The sequence below is a fragment of the Sander lucioperca genome, chromosome 15 (assembly GCF_008315115.2).
Source record: "Sander lucioperca isolate FBNREF2018 chromosome 15, SLUC_FBN_1.2, whole genome shotgun sequence".
Lineage (NCBI taxonomy): Eukaryota > Metazoa > Chordata > Actinopteri > Perciformes > Percidae > Sander > Sander lucioperca.
Window position 1 is genome coordinate 5,642,675 of NC_050187.1, and position 27,828 is coordinate 5,670,502.

A 27,828-nucleotide genomic window follows, 5' to 3' on the forward strand; every position below is an offset into this window, starting at 1 on the left:
AACCACACAATACCTATCATGTATTATATTTTATTATCCAATATTCACCATGAACTCTGGTCCAGTCTGCAGGGCCTGAGGAGACCAGACCAGAATGAGAGAGTCTCCAGTACACTTTAACTTGTTAATTTATGTTCTTCATCACATTGACATGTTCATTGGCAGCTAATGTGGTCAACCATGTCACATACAATATTCTGCAGAGAAATTAAAAAAAAAGCCCTTATATTTGTTTTGCCTGTTTTTACTGGCTGGAGTAGATTAGAGTAAAAGTAGTCAATAACCCCACACATAATGCTAGGGGAATGGAGATTTTATTTAAAATGTGATTTAAAACTTATTATAATCCTATTTCTATTTTAAAACAATATCCATTCTTACTCCCTTTGTGGCTATTAATGAATGTTGCTCAATTAAATACTTTATATAACCCTAAATAATTAACTGTAGCTTAATCTGACAAGCTACAGGCAAAAGCTAAAGTACATTGTTCTTCTGGCAGTTATTACAGCGCTCATACTTTTATTTTGACACGTTAATGTTACTTCCTGTCCAGAGCGCATTGGTTTTAGTCAACTTTTGACTTAACACGTAAGACCAAAATAACATTATAAATGAGACCTGTGTTCATCAGATTTTCAATGATTATGCACATTATAAAAATGAGCCCGTATTCTCGCTCTTGGGTTAAAACGGAAACATGAATAACAAAAAAACAACAGTTGAAAAACGAGCAGTTTTCCAGTTAATTTTTAATTTGTATGGACATTGGAAAAACGAGAAAACGGAGTTCATAGTTTTGTTTTTTTTCCGTTTTTGGTTTCAAACCAAAAACGGAAATGATATTAGTATTTTAAATGAGCACAAGTAAAGTAGAACTGACGTAACAGCTGTTATATATGTTAGGTGTTATATATGTCAACATTTATTTTCAAGTTTTATTTTGAGGGTCTTTTAAAGTTATTACATGCTGTCTCAGCTAGCAGTTAGCCGAATTAGCTGTTAGCTAAACTAACGTTAGCTTGCCTGTGGAGGCTAACGGCAGACCGCTACACTCAGCTAGCGGTTAGCCGAATGAGCCGTTAGCTAAACTAACGTTAGCTTGCCTGTGGAGGCTAACGGCAGACCGCTACACTCAGCTAGCGGTTAGCCGAATGAGCCGTTAGCTAAACTAACGTTAGCTTGCCTGTGGAGGCTAACGGCAGACCGCTACAATCAGCTAGCGGTTAGCCGAATTAGCTGTTAGCTAAACTAACGTTAGCTTGGCTGTCGACCGGAAGCGTGGAACAGATCGTGCAGTGTCGTAAATCCTCGTACAACCGCGCATGCGCGAACATTTTGCGCATGTGCAGAACGGATCGTGCTGGCAGAACGGATCGTGTACCGACACTCCATGTTTGCTTTATGCGCTTTTGAGCACTCTCATTGGAACGTACGGGGCTTCCTGCCGAACACTGTATCCAGTTATCTTAATACATCCATGTGTGAACGAAAAGTGCTTCTAATATCTATGTCTAATATCATTCACTGGTCTCCGTCCAGAGCAACGGGATCTGTTGGTCCAGTTTATATACTGTCTATGGGCAGAACAGATCGTGTATCGACACGAGGTTCGAGTTCTGAAGCGAAGCTTACCCCCTTGGTTCCATAGATATATATATCTATGCTTGGCTCCACTTCATGAAGCAGGACTTCCGGCATATGACGTGTCTGCAGAACCGGATGCTGGTGGCTGCCCAGTGTGGATGTCAGATGCAGTCTTAAAACTGCGAAGAGGAGCAAGTTACAGTCTAAATTTTGGGTGAAGATTGGCCGGTGTGACGATGTTGCAGTGGCTGCTTGGGGCTGCGCTGCTGGCTCGAGCGGCCGGATTCTATCTACCGGGTCTGGCACCCGTGAGCTTTTGTGAGCCTGGAAAAGACCAAGTTCCAGACTGCAAGGTAAACAAAACATGTCACAGATCACTGTGTAGCTGCCAGATGCTATAGCAAAATAACTGAATAAATCAATATCAAGTGCTCCCACTTAACAAATAGACAAAGGTATTGGAATGCAAATGCTTGGTTAGCTAACGTTAGTTCTTTATAAACAGCTATAACGTTAATGTATGTGAGTCAGCTAACGTTAGCCAAAACAAACAACAAAGCTAACGTATAACGTTACTATGTTAACTAACTAGCTACATAGCAAACTAACGTTAACTGCATAACGAGATTAGCGAGCTACCTCAAAGTCACTTCGTTCGCTGGACATCAAACTAATAACAGATATTGCCAGATTGTATAACGTTAAGTGACTCCTGATGGTTCAGTTAGTATTTCAAAACTAGTCATACTCTCGTAGGGCTGATACCGATTTGAACTGACTAACATTAAAAGATTAGAATTAATTTATATTCTCATCCTATCCATTTTATTTTATTTTATGGCTACTTAAAAATATTCGTAAACTCATTTACACTACAAAGTGCGTATTGTGAATATTGTGAGGTGTTGGTTCTTGGTATTGAAATGTGTAATGCCTTGTAAAATCCTCTACAGTCGAGTGGTTTAGTCGTTTTTAGTGACAGACTGCACTGGTATTGCAACTAGTTGTGCCATATTTGACTACATGTGATAGTCACCGGCCTCTAGCTTTTTCAAAAGCCTTTACAAAGCACACATTTTCATATAAAAAGATTGAGTTAAAACCATTCAGACTGACTAGAAAACACATTCAGAACATACTAAAAATGTTCCAGCTTTTTTGCTAGAAAGGAACCCAGAAACCTAAGTCTCTAATCCACACAGCACAATCCCTGAGTATTAGGCATTAGCATGTTTATTCTGCATCCACCGGGGCATGAACCCACAACCTCAGACACCAAGGGCAAGTCATGATACAGTAACTGGTAAGTTAGAAACCATAGATGGCTTCACAGTTCACACTATGACTGAGGCAATCACCAGGGTTGCTTGTAAAGACAAACGAGTGTCAAAAATTCATTTATCAAGACAAAATTCTGAGAATTTACATTCTCCATCTACACAACATAGATATGACAAAACTGATGTTTAAAAATGCTCTATTCCCATTGACTGCAATAGCTCACATCAGGATAGAATTCAAAATATTGCCAAAAATGATTTTGTAATTTACCACACAAGATCCAAATTTTGTCATTTCTTTTCATAAACATTGGAGATTTATTTTGCGAGAATTTGCATTTGTTTGCAGTAAAATATTTATTTATTTATAATTCACAAATCTGGCTGGATTGTTTGTGGAGGACAGTCTGAAGATGCAGTGGAGCAATGTGGGTGTTAATTAAGCAAAATATGTTGGAGGTTTTATAGTTTTTGAGAAAAACAGAGCAATGGACTTCATAATTCCTCGCAGCGAAACATTTCTGCTCAGTTGGACCTACAATTTGGTGAAAATTGCAAAGTGCTACCATGTACGACTGATTTGTTATACATTTTAAAAAAATTAAACTAGATGATTGGTTGAGGAAGTTTAGCATAGAGAAAATATTGTATTTGGGGCAACTTTTATTGTATTTATTCCCTTGGACTTTTTCATGATTTATTTATTCACCCAAATTACAAAAAAGCAACAAAACAAATTTTCTTACCTAGCCAGAGTATCCAGAACATTGTTTTTGGAAAAGACACACTGCTGTTGAGTTTTAATAAAAAAAAGTCAACACAATGTCATCACGACAAGGTGTAAAAGCCAATCAAGAATCAATATCTAACAACATGAAAATTAAAGCCTGATAGGAGCATTCCTACTGTCTGTCTAATATGTGTCTGTCTGCTTTGTTTTATTCTAGTCGACCATTGAGCTGTTTGTGAACAGGTTGGATTCAGTGGAGTCTGTTCTGCCTTATGAATATACTGCGTAAGTGCCAAGTGCGTAACACTGTAATTGTGTAATTGTGATTTCCCTCCAAAAATAGATTTAGATTTAAACGCATGTTTTTCATCTTAACTTTGTAATAAATTGGTTATTCTCTGCACTGCACTAGTTGTTCTTTTCTAAAAATGGTGTTTGGATTCATACATTCCTACTCATCATATTCAAAGTGTATCAAATTAAGTTATTTATTCAATAACAGTTGTTGGAAGGCACCTGCTGTGGCATCAGAACATCAGAACTCTTAAAACATTTCAACATGATTAAAAGTTTCAGCCCATGGATAACGATGCATCAGCATTTCTCTTATTTCATTCAAGTCGGGTCTAATTTCAGACAGAATTCAGGGAGTTTTAACAGTGTATCTGTACTAATGTAAGCAGAGAGCCTCTCGTTCTCATCTGTTTGGATTTCTCTCTATCATGTGGAAACCCTTGGCCCAGATAACAAGTTACTGAATGCAGTGTTCAATGGGGAATAAAGGTGTTGTGCAGTTTAATGTGTTCTGCCCCAAACATTTTGAACAGTCGCTTCCTGTTTGTGCAGGTTTGACTTCTGCTCAGAGAAAAAAATGAAACGTCCATCAGAGAATCTGGGCCAGGTTCTTTTTGGCGAAAGGATTGAACCCTCACCATACAAGGTAACACACAGCTACAGAACGCACACACGCACGCACACACAACAAACCTCATTAAGTATAGTAAGAGTATATGAAAATGCATTTCTTGGTGTGATTTTAGACCACAGAATCTGCTGGAAACCTCACATAAACCACGTCAAAGCAAAACTGGCAAAGACCACAGCAAAATAAATCAAGACAGTAAAGCACTGCATACTCTCTGGGGGAAAGCATACAAAACCAACCTACAGTCGTTATGCACATTACAAAAGAGAGCAATCAGAATGATTGATGATGGCACAAATCATGTTCAAAGCAAGAAATAATCTACTTCTGGGAAATTTACAAAAAATGTTTATTGAAAAGCAGGGTGGGTATAATTTGAGAGAAGAACAAAACTTGAAAAATAAAAACTCTAAAGAGTGTGCATCACTGTCTGGGGGAGTGAGTCTTTGGAATGGTTTGGAGCAGGTGCTCAAACATTAAAAGGTTTACAAAGTTGTATAAAAACAATTTACTAAAAGGATATGAGGATGAAGAGAGATTAATTGATTGTGAGTGGGTTAGTATACTGACTGTACTAGGATGGGTGATTATAGGGTGATGGGCTGTTTGGTGCTAAATGTCAAAAGTTTTGGTAGGTGTTTTAAAATTACTCCATATTATATTATTATAATATATAATAACAAGATTCTGCTTCATGCAGAATGCTCCTTTTCAGACAAACATATAGTTTATAACACTTTCTAGATATTGTTTTTCCTTTTGTATGTTGCAATAAACTTATTGTATTTTTATATTTTATATATTTTTGTTCGAAATAAACTAAAGAAAGAAGGAAATAGTTCTAGAAACAGTTATCAGAGAAATCACGATAACAGTCCATGGGCACTCCTGAAGAAAGCTTTTACAGCGAGGTGCGGACAGTTCTCATTAATTTGACTCAAGCATAGTTGAACCATAATGTTAAATGCTACTTCAGTACACCTTAAGAACAAATATTACTGGGACCAATGCAGACTATTACAGATGGACATTTGATATCCAAGAATTCACATTATAGACACTACCACTGACTAACAATTTAGCCACAATTTTGCACTTTGACCATACACAGTCCAGTCATATGCTAGGTTTTGACCTACTCTTGTTTTAAGATGACAGAGCTTGGCTAAACATTTACACCTGCTTCTCTTAATCTTTGTGCTAAGCTAGGCTAAACACATCTCAGGTATATGCTAGGTCTGTGCTGATGTTCCTATTTGTCTGGGTTTGAAGTTACAGGGTCCCCACAACTGTTGTGGGTGCTTTATGGGGATTTATTAATTCATTCCACCTCTGTTTCACATCATTACAAAGGGGCATATTAACACCTGATTGACCCAGACAGAGACTAATGTCTATGTTATATATTGTATTTTTTTTTACGGGCAAGGAAAAGGTTTTAAATTTGACATTATTGATCCTGCTTTTTTATGTCAAATTGAATTTCTTTATTTTGTTGTAGAGTTTGCACTGTGGATAAATGATGCGTTGTTTGGCAACCAAACCCAGTTGTTACAGTGCCAAAGCACACACATACTAACTCCCTCCTGTGTGTCAGTTTGAGTTTAAGAAACCTGCGATGTGTCAGAAGGTGTGTACCCAAACCTACGACACCAACAGCCCACCAGACAAAGCCAAACTGGACTTCCTCAAGAAAGGCATGTTACTCAACTACCAGCATCACTGGTATGTATGATTCACTGACATACTAATATCATAAAGTGAAGGGAAATGTAACCACATGCTTAGAGCACATACATCAAAAACACATAAACTGTGTGATGTAGAAATTCTGGTCAATCTTTACTTTGATGAATAATAGAACAAACTTGATGAGCTTCAGTTATTACAACACAAAATCTGACTTCAGAGAAGATCTCGGTACAGCATGTATGTATGGACACAGTCATACCAAAAACTTGACAGCCATGAATAGCTTTGGTATTGTTTATTAGACAAGGTACAAGTACTGCAACAGCACAGCCCACTGGACAAAAGTAGATGTGAGTGGGGGCTGACGAGGAAGTATACTAGCTCAAGAAAGATGCAAGATGCAGCCAAAACTGGCACTGTTTTAGCCAAAGTTTTAACATCTCACAAAATAAACAAAGACAACAACAAAACCGATCAAACTGGCCAAAAGTACACACTATATTTAGTTTGAACATCTAAGTAGCTTGAAACAATTTTCCATCAAGAAACTCCAAATATCAACTAATAAAATACAGTAAATGATAGCAAATTTATGAGTGGTGTTCATCTGATTGATGTCCGTTGTTTCTATCATGAGTGAATCAAGCTCCGTCATTCAGTCTGTGGCCGGAGGCGTGCAAACGCCCACATTCGGTATACTGTTAGCATCACAGGCTTTTTGTGTGTGTGTGTGTGTGTGTGTGTGTGTGTGTGTGTGTGTGTGTGTGTGTGTGTGTGTGTGTGTGTGTGTGTGTAGGATTGTGGATAACATGCCAGTCACCTGGTGCTATGATGTTGAAGATGGACAGAAGTTCTGTAATCCTGGTTTCCCTATTGGCTGTTATGTGACAGAAGCAGGTCGCCCCAAAGATGCCTGCGTGGTCAATGTGAGTGGGTCACACATGGACATCCTTTAACACTATATGTCACGTTTTTATCAATCAAACATATATACAATAGGCCAGTAATTCATGAGATCCAATTCTATAAAAAAAATATAATATAAAAACTGATTATAATAATAATGTATACTCTTTATTGATCCCCAGTGGGAAATTTACAATTTAGACAGGGAGCTCTGATACATAACATCAGTGAGATGTTGACTAGGGATGCCACGGTGAGGAAACTTTCCCACCGGTTAATAAACTCTTGACAACACTGGTATTACAGATTATTCTGGACATTTTTCAAGAAAATATATTCATAAATTTAAATCTGAAATATTTCCAAATAGATGCTTTTGCTTTTCGCTTTGACACCAAATCCTCTTTGCCGTTTGAACACGACAGTGAAATCTGACTCCTGCTACTGCTGTGACTTTGCTGCTGCTGCTGCTGTACGGAGTGGAGCAGACACTTTCAGTTTATAAATGATTCCACCGAGTGCAGCTGTGCGTCGTTCCTGCTGGGTTTCAGAGGCGGAGCGTTTTTGCCTGTCCGCCGGAGCTGATCGCAGCTACTCTAGACCAGGGGTTGATGCATAGCCAAAACATCTGGATCGCCCCCTGGTGGCTGGCTGCAGTATAGGTCATAAGCCCTGCCCCCTCCATGTTAGCCGATGGGACATGGGCCAAACTAAAAAGTCAATGTACATTTGTACATTGTGTGTGGTTTCTCTAATTTTAGTTAGTTCTTATCATGCTGACGTTTGATCAAGTGTTAATTATTTTTATTTTTTTTAAAGATCATTTTTTGGGCATTTTAACCTTTAAAATGGACAGCTGTAGTCAGGACCACCACTACAGCGCTAGTCTATATTCACGACTTCCACTTCCCGGGTTGCTTCTGTGCCGCCGGAAATTCCGCCGGATGCATGTCTTTTCTTTTTTCTAGCTAGACTATCTGTCCAATCTGAGTTTTCTCTTGTACGACTAATGCAACCTTTGAACGTACAAACGTTCCACAAAACAAGTTCCTTCCCTAGGCTATTTTGCAGCGGCTCCGTGGCTCCATGAGGAGCTTAGCGCCGCCAATGACGATTGTGATTGGTTTTAAAGAAATGCCAATAAACCAGAGCATGTTTTTCTCCTATGCCGGAATAGCCAGACCCTCTGCTGCAGCGCTGTGGAGGAAGGTCTGGCAAAGCGAGACTCTGGCTCCAGAATTACTAGATGGCGGCTCTTTATCCGGGAAAATTTTGGCTTCACTTGTGTACAGTGGGAGGAAGTGGAGACACGTCTTCCATCTTTTTTTACAGTCTATGCTCTAGACAGGCAAAACACTCCCGATGTGGTATGAAGCCTTGCAGAGGACGGATGAAAACCCAGTCGAAACTCGACACAGCTGCGCCCTGGTGTTAATACTAGGGCTGTCAAAATAACGCGTTAATTTCGATTAATTAATCTGAGAAAAAATAACGCGTTAAAAAAAATAACGCAGATTAATCCATTCCATATTGACGTTTGACCCGGAGCTGTTCTAGCCACCATTGGACTGTAAAATGAAGGAGGGAGACGAGAATGTGCTGCCTGGATCATTAATTGGAACATTTACTTATAAAAATCTTCTTCCTGCCAACCCTGGCTACCGAAATCTGGTGCCACTGATATGTCTGCGCTCTTCTCTCTGATGCTCTGAAGACGATACAGGCAAAACAAACACCGCTGCATGTGACGCTAGTTAACACTATACTCAACAGCAGCTAACGTTAGCCTACCGCTAGCTAGTAGCTGGATTAAAAACGGTTAAAATGCTGACAGCTAATGCTAAACGGTGTAAAGTGTGACTGTGTTTTAGCCGTCGGAAAAACAACACAGACGGTGTGTTCAATGAAACTGGTAAACTACAGACTCGTGGTGCATTTGAAGTTATTGTAAATGTTGTTTTTGTCGTTCAACAGCAATTTACTAGTGAAATAAGTTATTGTTATACATTATTATTAAATAATTTTATTTTGACCATATATGGCCTTAGCAATAAACAAGCCGTTCTTTAATGTCACCAACTGTTGTTTAGTACCCTTTTTTTTTCTTTTCTTTTTTTACTTTCTTAAAAAGTATCGGTTCAGACACGGTTAATTATGTATGCGATTAATTTCGATTAATTAATTACAGAGTATGTAATTAATTAGATTAATTTTTTTAATCGACTGACAGCCCTAGTTAATACTATGCTTGTATTTTACAAATTAGAGTTGTTGTTTTTTTTATTTGATGAACATGGGAGCTGATATACAAAAATGAACTAAATGGGTTTTATTTCCAAAACAAAGAAAGGAAAAACAAAACGACGGTGGGGGCATTGGGCAAGTAATGTAGTCAGTGTATGCCCAAACACCGCGTAACACCGATAACACGACTACCGCAGCAAGCAAGTTTTAAGGTGCTACGATCGTTAGCTGATCTTTATGTAAGTATAGCATCCATACGTCCAGACTATTGTCATGGCATAAGTTTTAGATTTTTTTTTTTAAACGTGCAAATCCTGATGGAATTCATAATCTGTGGATCAGATTTGATAGGGGGTAGAAACGCGGTCAGCGGCATGCATCACTGTCTGCCACTTTGCCTTTTTTGATACTAGCACTTGTCTCAGTTGCCAAAGTCAGAATGGTTCATATCCTACACATAGATGTAACTGTATAACACATTACTTTATATGTCTATGCTTTAAACCTTTTGTGTCTTGGTTTTGTTTTCCAGTCTAACTTTAATGAAAAGGATGCTTTTTACATCTTTAACCATGTGGACATCACCATCCATTACCACATCGTTGAGCATGAACAACTGGGAGCACGATTGGTTGCTGCCAAGATTGAACCCAAAAGGTAATGAATGGCAGTTTTAGCTGATATGGATCTATGATTTGGAGCTGTCCTGAACCGGTTTACAGCTTTATATATAATTTATAATTCATCCACCTGCCATACATTCATGTCATACCGGTCATCTTCCCCCCTTTATATATTGCATATATTGTTATGCACTGGTTATATTGTTTCATTTTTCTGAAACTCATACTGGTTATATTGTTTAATTGTTTAACTGTTTCATTTTTCTTATATGCATTTATATATAATTTTAAAATGTTTTACTACACTTTCTAATGTGTATGATTGTGTATGTGACAAAAATATTTGTCGTTTGGTTAAAACTTTAGTGCGTAACTTTTTGATATTAATGAACATCCGTTACATTCAAGCCATTGCCAAATGAGTTGCCACAAAGCTAATTAAGACTATCAGCTCCACACAACTCTCTCTGTATTTCTCAGTATGGCTATGTTCAGTAGATTGTGGCGTCCGGTGACTTTCCCGCGCAGAAGCTCAAGTGAAGATAATTACCTCTTCTGAAGTGTCCATCATGTTTTTTTAATTCTCCGTGTCCTCCTTGACTACTAGCAACTGCGTGGGGGAGGGGGGGGGTGACTACTAGCAACTGCGTGGGGGAGGGGGAGAGGGGTGATGCGGTGTGCGGTCACGGAAGGCTTGTATCACCGATGTGTTGTTGTCATTACTTACAATTCCTCATGGGGGCGGCAGAAACTACACACTATAGCTTTAACATGTGAGCCAGCTGTAGAACTTTTTATGGATACTAAAAGAGCTCTGGTGCTGTCCGCTGGTATGAAAGCCATCTGTTCCACAGACTAGTTGAATAGTGTGGTATTAATTAGTGTTCTTGTAGGTTCTGCCTGTATTGTAATTAGATCGCAATATGCAAATTAGATAACTGGTGGACTTTACTACTTTGATCTATTTCTTTTGTCTCTCTTTCTCTGTCCAGCTATGAAAACCCTAATGACAGCCCTGATTGTACTGGAGGGCCAAAGTTCCTGAAAAAGAAACAAACTGGAGTGTTCAACATCCCATACACCTACTCTATCAACTTTGTGGTTAGTACAATAGTATTGTCTCTGTGTGTTTAATGCTGTCCATGTTTTTGTCATGTGCTCTGCCTTGTTTCAACTTTCTTCTCTGTAGCGGGGCACCAACATTTGTAGCGTAATTACAATAATTGGTACAAAAGATGAAGTAGAGTGAACGCACTCAACTTCAGGCTATCAGAAATAGTCAGTATTTATACTGAGTAACGGAATTTGACTTCCTTTAATTCACCTTTTCCCCAAGACAATTTTACATTTTTGACACACACACACACACACACACACACACACACACACACACACACACACACACACACACACATCCCCGTTGGCCTGGAGGCTTACTAGGCCTGTATGATTATAGGAGAAAAACTGCAGCTGTACTTAGCTGTCAGCAATCTTGGTGCCAAGAATGAGTGTGTCTCCTCTCTGCTTGCTCAGAGCAGGCCAACAGTTCTGTGCAATGGACTTCTCTCCCACTGTGGTGCATCAAGCCGTAAAGACACCGAAATAAAGCCCTAATGCAGTCATTAAGTCAGTGGAGGCAGGCGACCTTTGATAAAAACAACAGCATGGAACCATGAGCCTGCAATGTCACTGCTAATGCTCTGCTATTAAAACACCTTTCAGCAGACCATGGTACAGTCTTGTAGGTGTTTAGGGGGCCCTAATTAGTGGGAATGATGATTCAGCAGCATTCCAACTATTGTTATTCTGTTCTTTCTTATTTTTATTATTCCATACGTTTTTTGGCTCTCCGTAACTTCTGCATACATTCAGCTATTAAAACCATTCAACTTTTAAAATGTTCAGCTCTTTCAGCTAATGATGGGACTTCTTCAACTTTTTTTCTACTATTTATACTTTTTTAAATATTAAGCTTTTAAACATTTTATTTTAACATTAAACTCAATGAGAGCGGGCTTCAAATCCTTCAAATCATCTTCTGCTTCAAAATGTATCTCCTCCTACATTCTTTCACCTACAGATGTGATTCAAACTTTACACAATTCACGAAAACTTCAGGTATTAGGCTTTGGCTTTTTTGTTTGATATCTTTTACAGTTTTTGTGAAAAAGCTGTTTAAGTTTAGTGATCATTTCAGGATTTTTTGCGTTTAAAATGGGTGTGTATTGCGCGAGCTAGAGTGGATGATGTCATAGCCAGAGCACAGAGCCTTAAAAAAAATATCTTTGTCCCTTCTCTATAAATTGCTCTCACACCCACAATATTTACTTGTCATGCACAATTTATACATCAGAATGTAGGTATTTTTGTCTAGTTTCAGCCAATGTGCTCAGTTATGCGATATGACTTATACTTTTGGCTCGGTGAATGACAAAAGTTCCAAATCTTTCTCCATTTGCTGCCCTGTTAAAATCCTCCACATTTCCGAGTGAAATACAGAGCGAACCACATTTTTAAATCGCTGATATGCCCACATTTTTAAGTTTATCCACACAAATTTCATACCGATACGTTCGCAGGATCTCAGGATGACGTCATTTGACTGATGCCACTTATCGTTTTCGCAGTCTTAGCCTTTATTTGAGAGCTTGCTCTCAGTGTCTTTGAATAGCTGCTGTGTGGCACAGGTGGCAGTTTAACAGCAGTGTAGTGCAATGCATTTGAGATTTTTCAAACAATTTGTTCCATATTTCTGCATTTTCATCAATGTTTCTCACAGCATTTGTAAGTCTTCCATACTTATTCATAATTTCAGTTAGAAAATAAATTATTTTATACATTAGTGGTGTTATTCAACTTTTTAATGAAATTCATACTTATTAAACCGATTTCCACTTTTTCAACTATTCTCACTTTTCTTTTCTCACATTTTCTGCAGGAAATGCATTCTCTAGTTATTAGCCACTCTTAAAAGCAAGTTGCACTGAACATTTTAGATGTATTTAGATAATGGAGTGTAACTGCAAACTGCAAAACAGGTGTGTGTGTGTGTGTGTGTGTGTGTGTGTAGGAAGACAAGAATATTCGTTGGGCGTCTAGATGGGACTACATCCTGGAGTCAATGCCTCACACCAACATCCAGTGGTTCAGGTAAGACACACACACACACACACACACACTCATGAATTTTCTGCTTGTAATGTTTGGAATTTCACAGACAAACAAACTAACAAACCGACAAGCAAATGGACAAACCAAACTAAAAACATAACCTAAAGGTAAAAATATACACATTCCAATAGTAAATTCAGCTGTATATGCCCTAATGTCCATTAGCTGACCCCTTGTCTCTAGGCAAAGAGATAATCCACATCAAATACTGATACAACAGCGATAACTAATTTGGCTTTGCTGTCTTTTATCCGCAGCATAATGAACTCGTTGGTGATCGTGTTGTTCCTGTCTGGAATGGTAGCCATGATTATGCTGAGGACTCTGCATAAAGATATCGCCAGATACAATCAGATGGACTCAGTGGTGAGTATGCCTGGGACGGATTTCTTTTGTCCTGATTCGATTCTCTCATGATACATGGGTGCGATTCAATTTGTATTGCGATTTTCATTTATTGCGATTCTAGAAGTATTGCTATTGCTATTTGATAGTGTTGCGATTTTCTTTTCCTTCTTTAACAAAACAAAAGTTGAATAATATACTTCTAGAGACAATATATCATGAGACATTTCCAAAAACTAATTGTTTTCTAAGAAGAATGCCCATCACGTCAGTCAGTCAGTCTGACATTTGTTTAATTTGTAAAGAAGTATGTATTTTCTGCATTTTCTGCTTTCGGTCTGTTTTGCTGGAAACGGATATATTGTGTAGTCGCCGTCTGGGGTACTGTTTAAACAGAAAATATTTAGGTGAATCATTGGTAAAAAAAAAAAAGAAGAAGAAAAAAAACAATTCTAGGAAAAAAAATCGATTTTAAAAATCTTGGCAAAACAAATCATGATGCATATGATTTTTGATTTGAGGTTCTCATCATATATGTTCATCCATCTTGTTTTCCAGGAGGATGCTCAGGAGGAGTTTGGGTGGAAGTTGGTCCATGGAGATGTTTTCCGTCCTCCCAGGAAGGGCATGCTGCTGTCTGTTTTCCTCGGCTCTGGAACCCAGATCTTCATTATGACCTTTGTTACCCTTTGTATGTCTTTTTTTTTTTAAATCTTTGTTATCTTCAACAAACTAGTACCACCTGATAGTGACAGTGCCTGATAGGTTTATTGCTTCATTACTTGCTCTTGACATGCCATTAGCTTTCCTCTTCTTCTTCTTCTGTCCACTCTTTATTTCTGACACTTGATATAATTATCAAGTGTCAGAAACAGGCAAAGAGTCAGGGAGCATTAATATGCTCCCTGACTCTTTGGCTTGCCCAATTAAGTAAAAAAAACCAAAAGTGTAAAATACAAAACATGCAACTTCTTGTGGCATCAAATAATTCTGAAAAAAGAGTTATTCATGCTTTGAAAAAGAGTGTACAATTGCACAAATATCTTATTTACCTCCCTGCCTCTCTTTAGAACAACTCAGGAAATACTTAATGTCGCTCTCTGAGCAATAACAGATTTTGAACATTATTTATATTAGTTATATGATTTTTTGCTGCTGCAATATAAGGAGGTGGGCATATGCTAGACACAATTCATAATGGAGTCAGTTAAAGAAAATGGCAGAAAGTCAGATGAGAGGTTGTAAACAAATCCCCACTTTAAACATATTAGCAAAACCACTTATTTGAAAGTTGAACTCTAGAAAATGATCAGCCAATATTAGCTTATCCCAAGTATCACGGTATCAGTATACAAATATCTGCTGAGGAGTATTAAGAAATGTCAGTAGAGTAAAGCCCTATTCGCACGGAATTAGTATCATCTGGGGACCTCAGGTGATTTAGAAATCCCCCCCCCACGTCTGAGTTTCATGTGGCATATTAGCACAGGAGAAGCGAAGCCTGCTTTTACTGACATATCTGTACCCCGAGAGTTGGATACGGAGGACGGCCAGGGCGAGGCTGCCGCACCGCACTTGGGTTCAGGGTTCCGTATCTCTTTGTGCCAGGCCCGGTAGAGAGGCCCAGAGGCACATCCCCTATCCCTGCCGCAACGACACCCACACGGCATCACCATCAGCCCTGGGACAAAGCCGCAGGGAGTACGTCAACTCGGGGACGGAGGTCCAGACTAGGTTGGCCATGAAAGGCGGCGTCTGCAGCTCCCCGCAATCCCATATCTGTCTTTGCGAGAGGGATAAAAAAAGTGCACAGGAAACAAAAACCTTGAAAGAATGATATACGACCCCGCCAAATCACAGACATGTCGATTCGCACGGGACTAATATTATCACAGGACATCGGTGTTGAGCGAAATATCGTAGGTCATTTGCGGGGGAATTTACTTGACAAATTACAGACGTGGCCGATTCACACGGGATTAAGATCACAGACAACCTCCGTAATTATTACAAATGACCAGAGGTCACCAGGATCGAATAGAATCGAATATATATTTTAGGTCATTTAGAAACAGTGTCTCCATTATGACATTTGTCCACCAGAGAGCACTGACATGTCTATTTTTACACTGAAAAATGTTCCGCTCAGTACATATCTTGGGCACAGTTCTTTAATGACTAGACTTATGGGATTCTTATTGAAAATGTCAAGTGTTTCTGCTGAAAAATGTACAGTGGCCCGGAGATGCAAAACACAATGAGTCACCAAGATACTAGTCTTGCATTGCCAGACCTATCTCCACAGCGCTGTAGAGTAAGGTCTGGCTACAGGTCTGGGCGGCGCTCAGCTCTGGATGCAGCGATGGTGGCTCTGCAAAATAATCTCGGGAAAGAACTTGTTTTGGTGGAACATTTGCAACCCGCAAAAGAAAACGCCACATACAATATTAAATAAAGTTTACTGTTCACACAATACAGTAATGTAAGCTATTTAAATTAGTTGGATACATGGTTAAACGTAATTTACTCTTACCAGTGTATCGCCTTGTGTACTTCGTCCACAACAATCCCACCAATCAGTCCCAAATCTTTGTAAATCTTTACAATCATTCCCCGGAAAGAACCAAGCAGGCCTGCCTTGTTGAATGATCCAAATTTTCTTCAAAACTTGCCATTTTCAGCGTGTAGCTTGCTAGCTCGAAGTTTGTTGTTGTTTCCTGAAGAGAAGAAGGGGAGGGACATCCATGTGCCGGATGTCAGGCAATTATCCTAGAAAGGTTGTTCTGTTGATCCAAACTACCAAGATACCAAACTGGCACAGGCAAGGAAAATACCAGTCCACGGTGTGACATTACGTTTTTTGCCGTATACCAACACGACAATAGAGCCCAACATTTCACAAACCTAAAAAACACAGCAACATTTTAAGAAACGCGACTGCGCCAACTGGCTGTGCTAATATTCAACCATTCTATACCGATCCAACTTTGGTCTATGGGAAAAAGGAATAGGGCTTTACTTCAGGAACCAGGGGTGTCCAAAATAGCTCCTCCCACTTTTCAACTCTATAAAGACAAAGGCGTAAGTGATTACCTTAGTATTCCATGACACATCCACATCCAGAAAATCTCTCTGATGAAGCTGGGAATTAAGATTGTCTGGAACACTGGAGTTGTCTTTGTTATTTTATTATTTATCTTGCAAGTAGAAGGAGACAGTTTCACAGATTACCAAGCAGTCTGCAAAAGTGTTCAAAGAACGTAGGATTACACAGAGGTTTTATGGATTAGCATGAGGGGGGGAGGGAGGGGCTGTGTCCTTGATGGCACAGCTGTTTATTAACAGTTAGCAATATGGGAACTCCACAGACATACTATATTTGGTGTCATTCTAACAACTTCTTTAGTCGTACTTTTCAACGTTCTACACCAGAAACACAAGCAATACCGTATTCGGTATTAAAGGTTTGCATAGTTCTGTCTGAAGTGTACATGCAGTTACACATACAATTTCCAATACAGGGTTCTGTCCAGTCATGAAGAATGTTGTCCCTACATTTTTCGTTTTGTAAAATATTGTGTTTTCTATTTTGTTGTGTTTTGTCAAATGTTGTTGTGCTCTGCCCTTCAGGGCCATACAAATCCAATATAAGCCAATATTTTATGATCAGGTTTTTAAACTCAAATATAAATTATTATAAATTATTAGGTATTAGCCTACCCCCCCCCCCCCCCTCTCCAGTCTTTGCCTGTCTTGGGTTCCTCTCTCCGGCGAACCGTGGGGCTCTGATGACATGTGCTGTTGTTCTCTGGGTTCTTCTGGGAACTCCTGCTGGATATGTGGCTGCTCGCCTCTACAAATGTAAGTGGGAAAGGAAACAGGGAGGTGTTTTATGTTGTATGAATAATGAGAAAAATATTCCAGGTTACTGCAGCTACTGATTATTTTCATAATCCAGTTTAATTTGATTTCTATAATTCCTTTTTTTCCTTTGTCTTTATGTTTGGTTAATTGTCAGCTTTTGGAGGAGAGAAGTGGAAGACCAACGTTCTGCTGACAGCCTTCCTCTGCCCTGGGTAAGACTGTTATGGATCACTCAAATACTGAACATAATAATGGACACAACACCAGGATAGAAGTTTACTGCAGGACAAAGACACAACCACTTGATCCCGCTCTCTCACTGAATAACTTCTCATCTAACATTCTCTCAGGGTGGTATTTGCAGATTTCTTTGTGATGAACTTGATCCTGTGGGGTGAAGGGTCTTCAGCAGCCATACCATTTGGGACTCTGGTAGCCATATTGGCTCTTTGGTTCTGTATATCAGTGCCACTTACCTTTATAGGAGCATACTTTGGCTTCAAGAAGACAGTGAGTAAATATAAACGTTGCTAGTATACATTTCATGCCAGTGGTGGTTTGCAAAAAAGAATGTGCTGTCACAATGTCGTCAGTTAAGTACAGTAAGTAGTACTGAAGTAAAAAAATAACCAAATGTGAAAAAGAATACAATACTACGGCATTACTAATTAAAGGAGAATTCCAGTCGATTTCTCTGTTGTTTGTAAATTTGGAGTGCTGTCAGTAGCAAGAAAAACGAAAGCAATCGGTGCTGCCTACACCATGTTATCCTCCTGCTAGAGTTAGCAGCAACAGGCTTAAACAGGGCGAGTTTTAAACTTGTTTTCATCCTCTAAACATGTTTGAAATGTCATTACAAGTGCCTACCCATGTGCAGTTATTCCTACCAAGGGAACACAGCGAATTTGACTGCAGTAGATGTGACAGAAATGCATAAAAGTTGTGTTAATCCATACCTCTGTTTATTTCCTGGTTTCTGGTGAAGTCCACACTAGTCGATTGCCAAACTCATACAATCCAATATTCCAAAACGTATTTTCACTCCAAAAAAACGATTTGCCGTGGTTATTTCCATAGTAATGACTGTAGCAACAAGCTGTAACCTCACGCCACAGCTCAGCCTGCAGAGTGGCCGGCTGGAGTTCAAAAGTTCAACAGCTATCGCGCATGCGCATAAGGTAACCATAGCAACGGTGGAGCTTGTTGTCGAAAAGCAGAGAGAAGCTCAGACGGACAGACGGAGCTTGGAGTTATGGAATATGAGAAAATGGTTCGAGTTTGTGTTATATGAGCATGTTCTAGACCTAGGAATAGAGTACTGAACTATTTTTTCTTTGTACACTTCAGACTATGTTGCGGCATGATTATGTATAAAACCACACAATGCACTGTACATACTTTACATTGATTGTGTCTAGATTGTGATATTGTAATTTCCTTTTTGTTGTTGTTGAAGTAAAGACACAAAAGCACAAATGAAATGTGTACTGTTATATTATAAAACCACTGATAACAGACAGGTGTTAGCAATATATTATAGAACTGTACAATTTACTTATTCTTACAATTTACTTATTCAACTTGTAAAATATACATATTCTTACTTTTTCCTAATAGAACTGTGCAATTGCACATCGGATTGGGATGAACTATCCATCTGAGCTGATATTCTACACTGACACAATCTCGTTATTATCCCAAAACTCCGTGTTCGTCTCTCTCTCTCAGCTCAGCTGTGAGTAAAAAAAAAAAAAAAAAGACAGTCTGTGAGTCTTCACCGTTGCCCTGGTTACCTGCATGTGCATGCACGATAGCTGTTGAACTTTTGAACTCCAGCCGGCCACTCTGCAGGCTGAGCTGTGGTGTGGTGTCAGGTTACAGCTTGTTGCTACAGTCATTACTATGGAAATAACCACGGCAAATCGTTTTTTTGGGGGGAAAAATACGTTTTGAAATATTGGATTGTATGAGTTTGGCAATCGACTAGTGTGGACTTCACCAGAAACCAGGAAATAAACAGAGGTATGGATTAACACAACTTTTATGCATTTCTGTCACAGCTACTGTAGTCAAATTCGCTGTGTTCCCTCGGTAGGAATAACTGCACATGGGTAGGCACTTGTAATGACATTTCAAACATGTTTAGAGGCTAAAAACAAGTTTAAAACTTGCCCTGTTGGCAAAATCTAGCAGGAGGATAACACACACCGATTGTTTTCGTTTTTCTCGCTACTGACAGCACTCCAAATTTACAAACAACAGTTACAGGTTGAAATCGACCGGAATTCTCTTTTAAGTTGCTGGAAGTGTCTGTAGCTCGGTCAAGCGTTGTCTGTGTTATGTTCTGTCATTATGAAGATTTAATTTTTCCTCCGCTCTAAACTAATGTGAGTAAACCAACAAGAATGTGAAGACGTATACTGTGGTTCAAAATCTGATGTATGTGATTTTTTAAATCGTTTTCTGAGTGACCTATCTGAATGTTTGATTCTCTCTCTCTTTCTCTGCTGTGACTGATTGTTTAAGGGTATTGAGCACCCAGTGCGGACCAATCAGATTCCTCGTCAAGTCCCAGAGCAGTCATTCTACACGAAGCCTTTCCCTGGTATCATCATGGGAGGAATTCTGCCCTTTGGATGTATATTTATTCAGCTGTTCTTCATATTAAACTCAATCTGGTGAGAATAAAGAAAAAAAATTATTCATAGAAAGCCAGAATGCTTCTTGCGACCTCAGTCTTTGCTACTACATTTAAGTATGGAAAGCTGAGAACAGAGCTGTGGGGAGTTAGTTTACTTCCCAGCCGTCGCGTTTAACTGCTGGGGGCTGGCTGACTTAGATCAATGTATTACTGTTTAAAGAACACAAAACCAGTGTTTTTACAATATCTTCATGCTGACTTGCTCATATTAGTAAAAAAAATATGATAAATAAATTATACAAAATTAGTCTCATGTAGCTTAACCCTTTTATAATTACCAATGTGTAGTTCATTTATTTTACATACAGTGGGGAGAACAAGTATTTGATACACTGCCGATTTTGCAGGTTTTCCTACTTACAAAGCATGTAGAGGTCTGTAATTTTTATCATAGGTACACTTCAACTGTGAACGGAATCTAAAACAAAAATCCAGAAAATCACATTGTATGATTTTTTAATAATTAATTAGCATTTTATTGCATGACATATTTGATCACCTGTTTGAACTTGTTACCTGTATAAAAGACACCTGTCCACACACTCAATCAGACAGACTCCAACCTCTCCACAATGGCCAAGACCAGAGAGCTGTGTAAGGACATCAGGGATAAAATTGTAGACCTGCACAAGGCTGGGATGGGCTACAGGACAATAGGCAAGCAGCTTGGTGAGAAGGCAACAACTGTTGGCGCAATTATTAGAAAATGGAAGAAATTCAATATGACGGTCAATATCCCTCGGTCTGGGGATCCATGCAAGATCTCACCTCGTGGGGCATCAATGATCATGAGGAAGGTGAGGGATCAGCCCAGAACTACACGGCAGGACCTGGTCAATGACCTGAAGAGAGCTGGGACCACAGTCTCAAAGAAAACCATTAGTAACACACTACGCTGTCATGGATTAAAATCCTGCAGCGCACGCAAGGTCCCCCTGCTCAAGCCAGCGCATGTCCAGGCCCGTCTGAAGTTTGCCAATGACCATCTGGATGATCCAGAGGAGGAATGGGAGAAGGTCATGTGGTCTGATGAGACAAAAATAGAGCTTTTTGGTCTAAACTCCACTCGCTGTGTTTGTAGGAAGAAGAAGGATGAGTACAACCCCAAGAACATCATCCCAACCGTGAAGCATGGAGGTGGGAACATTATTCTTTGGGGATGCTTTTCTGCAAAGGGGACAGGACGACTGCACCGTATTGAGGGGAGGATGGATGGGGCCATGTATCGCGAGATCTTGGCCAACAACCTCCTTCCCTCAGTAAGAGCATTGAAGATGGGTCGTGGCTGGGTCTTCAAGCATGACAAGACACAACAACACACAGCCAGGGCAACTAAGGAGTGGCTCCGTAAGAAGCATCTCAAGGTCCTGGAGTGGCCTAGCCAATCTCCAGACCTGAACCCAATAGAAAATCTTTGGAGGGAGCTGAAAGTCCGTATTGCCCAGCGACAGCCCCGAAACCTGAAGGATCTGGAAAAGGTCTGTATGGAGGAGTGGGCCAAAATCCCTGCTGCAGTGTGTGCAAACCTGGCCAAGAACTATAGGAAACGTATGATCTCTGGAATTGCAAACAAAGGTTTCTGTACCAAATATTACATTCTGCTTTTCTGATGTATCAAATACTTATGTCATGCAATAAAATGCAAATTAATTACTTAAAAATCATACAATGTGATTTTCTGGATTTTTGTTTTAGATTCTGTCACTCACAGTTGAAGAGTACCTATGATAAAAATGACTTCTACATGCTTTGTAAGTGGGAAAACCTGCAAAGTCGGCAGTGTATCAAATACTTGTTCTCCCCACTGTAAATATTTTAATAGAAAATAATGAAAATGCTTTCAATAACTTCCATGTAATGTGACCCAGTGGCTCAAATGAAATACCAAAATGTATCACTACACAGGACACACCTGTTCACATGGGATTTTAGTGCTTGATGTATTTTTCCAGTAGTAGTCAAGGGTAGTTTTACTGTACATTACTGTAATTTCAGCCGGCTCTGGTGCAGGTAAAAAAAACTTTGGCGCATGTAATTTTGAAAGTTAATGCACACAGTGCATGCACATAGAAAAATCATTTTGAGCTGTGCATATTGGAGTCAAAGGTTTTTAAAGAGGGAATTTTGGAGATTTCATTTTATCACTCCATTAATGCTAAAATACTGTCAAAAGCCACTAGAAATCCAAAGCGACTTACAAATTGCTATATATGTCAGAGGTCGCACGCCTCTGGAGCAACTAGAGGTTAAGTGTCTTGTTCAGGGACACATTGGTTAATGTGTCACAGTGGGAATCGAACCCAGGTCTCCCACACCAAAGGCATGTGTCATATCCACTGTGCCATCACCACCCCATGAACAATGACACTGTTATGATACAGTCATGACACATGAACCCTAACCCTACCCTAACCATAACTTGTCATGACAAAAACCGAATGACACTTATTAAAAGAAGAAAAGAGGTCATAAACGTTTATGACTTGTTTATAATGTTTATGACACGTTCATGACTGTGTCATGTCACTCTTATGTAGAAACCTTCAAGTAAAGTGTAACCAAATTATGTTTAGCCTGTAGTGTCTCCCCTTAAGGACATATCTCTGCCTGTCATCCAGGTCCCATCAGATGTACTACATGTTTGGCTTCCTTTTCCTTGTCTTCATTATCCTGGTCATCACCTGCTCTGAGGCCACCATCCTGCTCTGCTACTTCCACTTATGTGCTGAGGTAAACAATATAATCAATGCAATACTGACATCATCTTTATTTTTTAATAAGTATGTTTCAGGGATGATATTAACATTTTTGTATTGAAGCTGTTAGCATCAGCTATTAATTTTAGATTTGTCTAGTTTAATGCATAAAAGTACTGTTACTGCTGATTATATCATTGCGGCAGGAAATAATTGTTGCCAATAAGTTTGCAGGTGTCCAAGATCATGGACTGCAAATGCAATGGAGGGTAATACTGAAAATCACTAGGAATTAGCTAGAATGGTATTAGGGAAAAACACAATTTATTTAGAGTAGGGATCTGCAATTTGCAGATTATCTGTATCGTGTTTTATTTCACCGATGAAGTTAAAGAGTAACTACCGTTTTTTTTCAACCTAGGCGCCATTTCTGCATGCATTTGTGTCTAATAGACTGATGTGACCAAAAATCTTTGAATTTGGTCCAGTATTGAATGAGATCACAATGACGAGCCGGCGCCAACTGAGCTACAATGTAACCTTGCTTTTTGTCCAATAAAAGTGATTTTTTTTTGCTACTGACAGGCTCAGATTGTTACTAAAAGTGTCTGACAACATTATCGATCTCAGGACGTGACTTTCTGTCTGAAGACAGCGGTGTGGAGAGTGAAACGCGAGACGAGAAAAAGGCGTTCAGGTAGTCTGTTGTTACAGAGTAGGCTACAGAAATGATAGGCTCCTGTTATCTAAAAGATTTTCAATATAATGGCTCAATATTTAAATGATTTCGACAATGTGGATAAGGTTGTTATAATAGTTCGTTGACCATATGTAGGCTATTCATTTGAGCCAGAGTAGGCTACAACATTACGGATGAAGAGAGCGAGTGAGAGGCAGTGGGCAGAGGAGGGTGAAGCAGCGGCTGAAGGGCTGCGAGGCTCAGGATATTGGTAGTGCTCCTGTGGGTGCTGTGCCCCTATATGCCCAAAGAATACGTGTAGGAGTGGGACCTGTTGCTGCCATCTGTGGTCTGGATGTGTCCAGTGATATACCTTGGACACAACGCTCGGTTACCACGTCAGGATTTCCCTCTTCTGATCAACAGGGCTGTGAGACATGAGCAAATACAAACCATGGTTTTCATTGAAAATCTTTTAGATAACACAAAACCATGGATGTATTATAGCCTGTTGATCGCACGAAACACTGAGCAGCTGCAGCCTCTCTCTCTCTCTCTCTCTCTCTCTCTCTCTCTCTCTCTCTCTCTCTCTCTCTCTCTCTCTCTCTCTCTCTCTCCCCCTCCCCCTCCCCCTTCGCCCGCTCTTTATCCGTATACTTCATCCATAGACTATAGCCTACTCTGGCTCAAATGAATACGGGCGGCCATCCAATTATAACGACCTCATCCACATTGTCGAAATCATGTAAATATTGAGCCATTACATTGAAAACTTTTTAGATAACAGGAGCCTATAATTTCTGTAGCCTACTCTGTAACAACAGACTACCTGAACGCCTTTTTCTCGTTTCGCGTTTCACTCTCCACACCGCTGTCTTCGGACAAAAAGTCACGTCTTGAGATCGATAATGTTGTCAGACACTTTTAGTAACAATCTGAGCCTGTAAGTAGCAAAAACAAATCACTGTTATTGGACAAAAAGCAAGGCTCCACAATTGCCCCATTATGTTACATTGCAGCTTGGTTCACGCCTGCTCGTCATTGCGATCTCGCTCAATACTGGACCAAATTCAAAGATTTTTGGTCACATCAGTCTATTAGATACAAATGCATGGGGAAATGGGGAGCAGGTTGAAAAAAAACGGTAGTTACCCTTTAATTAATTAAAAAGCGCTCTACTTTGCATACAGCTCTGTAAGCAACACTTGCAATCAAACTGTTAGCATGTTAAAACTTCGGGTTTTTATTTATTCATTTTTTTGACTTTGTATTATGTTTAAAGTTTCAGTTTTATTAAATAATTGCTTAACGCATTTAAACAAACGTCTGTTGGAGTTTGTAACATTCCAAAATGTTCATTTTGACCAGAAGATTTTCATTTTTACGGTAAATGCATATCGGTTCCAAATATCGGTTTTATTAAATACTAATTATTGGTATCGGCCCTGAAAAAACAGTTATCGGTCAACCCCTAATTTAGAGTCTAAAGAAGTTAATTTACTCATTTAAAATGCTGAATTATCTGCGGTTACAGTTTGATTTTATTCAATTGATTTGACATTGTCTAAAGATGCGTATTGCAGTACAACTTTAATTTTTGTCCCAATAAATTACACTATCCAGGAAATGATCTAAAAGTAAACTTTATTTTTTTAATACAACCGAAATCGCAAATCCTAGAATTTCTGTATATGGTCGTGTTTAAAACTTAACCCCAACCCCTTTAGGCCTAGGAGCAGGAGATTGTGACATGAGAAGTGTGAGGTTGATGGTCAACAAACCAAAGGATGCCTTGACATGTTTTCATTAGTTTAAATTAGATTTTGTTCTGACTTCTATGTTCCTGTTTATTTAACACTCCCCCAGCAGTGACAGGCAGTTCATGGCTCTGTATGACAGGGACCTTTCGCTTTTTTAACCCTTCAGTTAGAGTATGTGTCTTCCTTTACTCCACTTTGGCTGTTTGTCCTCTTCACAGGACTACCATTGGCAGTGGCGTTCCTTCCTGACCAGCGGCTTCACTGCTGTCTATTTCCTGGTCTATGCTGTTCATTACTTCTTCTCTAAGCTGCAAATCACTGGACTGGCCAGCACCATCCTGTACTTTGGATACACCATGATCATGGCTCTCATCTTTTTCTTATTCACTGGTAGGTATATAAAAAAAGATGGGAAGGATGAGGGTTGAAGTGTTTTTCCATTTTGAATTTTCATGGCTGGCATCATTCATGCACACGGCTACAAAATAGATTATTTTGAATGGTTAAAATGAAAGATCTGTTTAGAGGGTGGAAAATCTCACTGTGGAACTCCTTCCTTTTTATTATGACTTATTTATTATTGATGGCATTTTTAGACCATTAGACTTCAATCATTTTTACAGTCAAAAGGGTGTTGGGACTGTCGCTGATCCCAAGTTTAATATCACTCTTCCTTTAGCTTTGGCTTTACGTTCTCAATTTAACACTTTAAAGTTTCAAATCCACTCGGACCACTCTTTAAATCACCATGAATTGGACACACAGAAGCTTATTTTAAAAGAAAATGTCTTTTTTTATAGTTTGTTCACTCTTAATCCTGTTATTTCCTTAAACACAATGTAGCATTTAAAAGGCTTTTTTAAACGGAGTCTGTCGCAGTCCTCACTCCACATAAAAAGCTACATTACATCACTACCAGCAAACTTCACAGAGAACAATAAGGAAAAAACAGCATCACCGATCTGTTTTAACTGAATATTCTCTGGTCTAGCTCAGCTAAAAACACAACACGAATCCGCCAGCATGTTAGTGTGTTGTTCACTACCGAGCCTGTTTGTACCGACCACTATTGACCTGTTCAACTGACTTTAGCATTTTAGATAACCCACTCGACTGTCCTGTTACAGACATTAACTAACCAAAGGCAGTTGCCTTGTCAATGGACTCATGGCAGTGCGTCGCTGCAGAATGAATACAGGGGAAACACAATGGATATTTGGCGTTATTTTTGGCATTCAAAAAATGATTTTCCTGGCCTGGCGGGGGTTCCCAGTACAGTTATAGGGGAAACACTGATCCTTTTACCATTCCACAGTGGTGGAGTTTTATTAAACGGAACCATTTGTATGCTTGGCTTAATAAAAAGAAAATAATACATGTGCATTTTTTTGTTGTGTTGAGCTGTGCGTACACCTAGTTTTAGTCAATAATCTACACAGATTTTATGCATCTGATTCCTGGTCAACTGAATTCTAAGAAAAGCTATAATATTAAACATTAAGTCTCGTAGTGTCCTGAACTTGCAATGTGATAAAGTTACAGTGCTAAAAAATGAAATAAATGAAACACTGATGTTACCCAGTGACCCACTGTCCCTCAACCTCACATGTGTATGCAGTATATTAATTGATGTTGTGCTATGGGTCAAGAAAAACTTCATATAAATCAAAGGTGTATTTTCTCTGTCCTCAGGTTCAATCGGCTTCTTTGCCTGTTTTTGGTTTGTTACCAAGATCTACAGTGTGGTTAAAGTGGACTGAAGGATCCAACACACATCAGACTATATATGGATGGAGGTTGCTTTCTCCCAATAACCTCTGGAACATTCAGCACTGTCAAATTGAACTGAACAAAACAATCTGAATCTTCAACTCCTCGTTTCCTCAAGCAGAGAGGACTCTGCCTCAGACAGATGACAATTTTCTTTGTGTGCCTATAATGTTTGTGTGTGAGCATGTGTACACTGGGTTGTAATTTTGAACATACAGTATCTATCTGCTAAATGATTCATAACTCTACTAGCCTGTTTCCGGTATTTGACACAGTTCAGCGACCCACAGCTGGACTGCCAAAGACTGTGTCAGCTATCATGTCATGCATTTTAGGTTTATTTCATGATCCATGCACTAGTTTGCAGATGTAGTTGAAAATTGTAGTCAGACAAATAAAGCTGCGAGGCTCTGCTTCTTAACAGCTTCTTTCTCAGACTGGTTGTGTTCAATTATACAGTGGTATGAAATGTGCCCTTGTCACCATTTTGTGTGCAACACGTTGCACATTGTGTCCCAAAATGTGTCTACGTGCACATTCCAACACCAAATATGTCAAAATGGGTCAATACAGCTGTTCCAGTCTTAAAGCTCCTCCAAGTGCAGCAGAGAAATGCAGCCTACTTTTGTTTAAATTTGAGGGGCACAGCCAGGGAGTGCTTTGTGGTCAGCAGCTCCTTCAAATTATTGTGGTACAGTTTTCATTTATTTCTCTGAAGTCGGGGGATATGATGAATCCTCTGCTGATTTGGGTTCAGCCAACCAGCCTTCAGTTCTGGGAATGACAGATTCTACAATTCTGCATGCCTTGAAAGAGACAGCCACTGAAATTAAAGTGCTGCAGTTTACCAGCCTT

At 39.3% G+C, this 27,828-nt stretch overlaps 1 protein-coding gene across 1 annotated transcript; it reads left to right on the top strand.

The window, feature by feature from the left end:
• The first annotated feature begins 1,671 nt into the window (after positions 1 to 1,671).
• tm9sf2 (transmembrane 9 superfamily member 2) lies at positions 1,672 to 27,396 on the top strand. The gene is made up of 17 exons (XM_031313788.2): positions 1,672 to 1,940; positions 3,815 to 3,882; positions 4,444 to 4,537; positions 6,120 to 6,247; positions 7,011 to 7,140; positions 9,897 to 10,021; positions 10,980 to 11,088; positions 13,058 to 13,137; positions 13,416 to 13,524; positions 14,062 to 14,194; positions 17,245 to 17,364; positions 17,522 to 17,579; positions 17,718 to 17,877; positions 19,894 to 20,045; positions 22,687 to 22,798; positions 25,422 to 25,593; positions 26,896 to 27,396. The coding sequence occupies exons 1-17, from the start codon at positions 1,824 to 1,826 to the stop codon at positions 26,961 to 26,963; spliced, it is 1,935 nt and encodes a 644-aa protein (XP_031169648.1). The 5' UTR covers positions 1,672 to 1,823; the 3' UTR covers positions 26,964 to 27,396.
• The last annotated feature ends 432 nt before the right edge of the window (positions 27,397 to 27,828 follow it).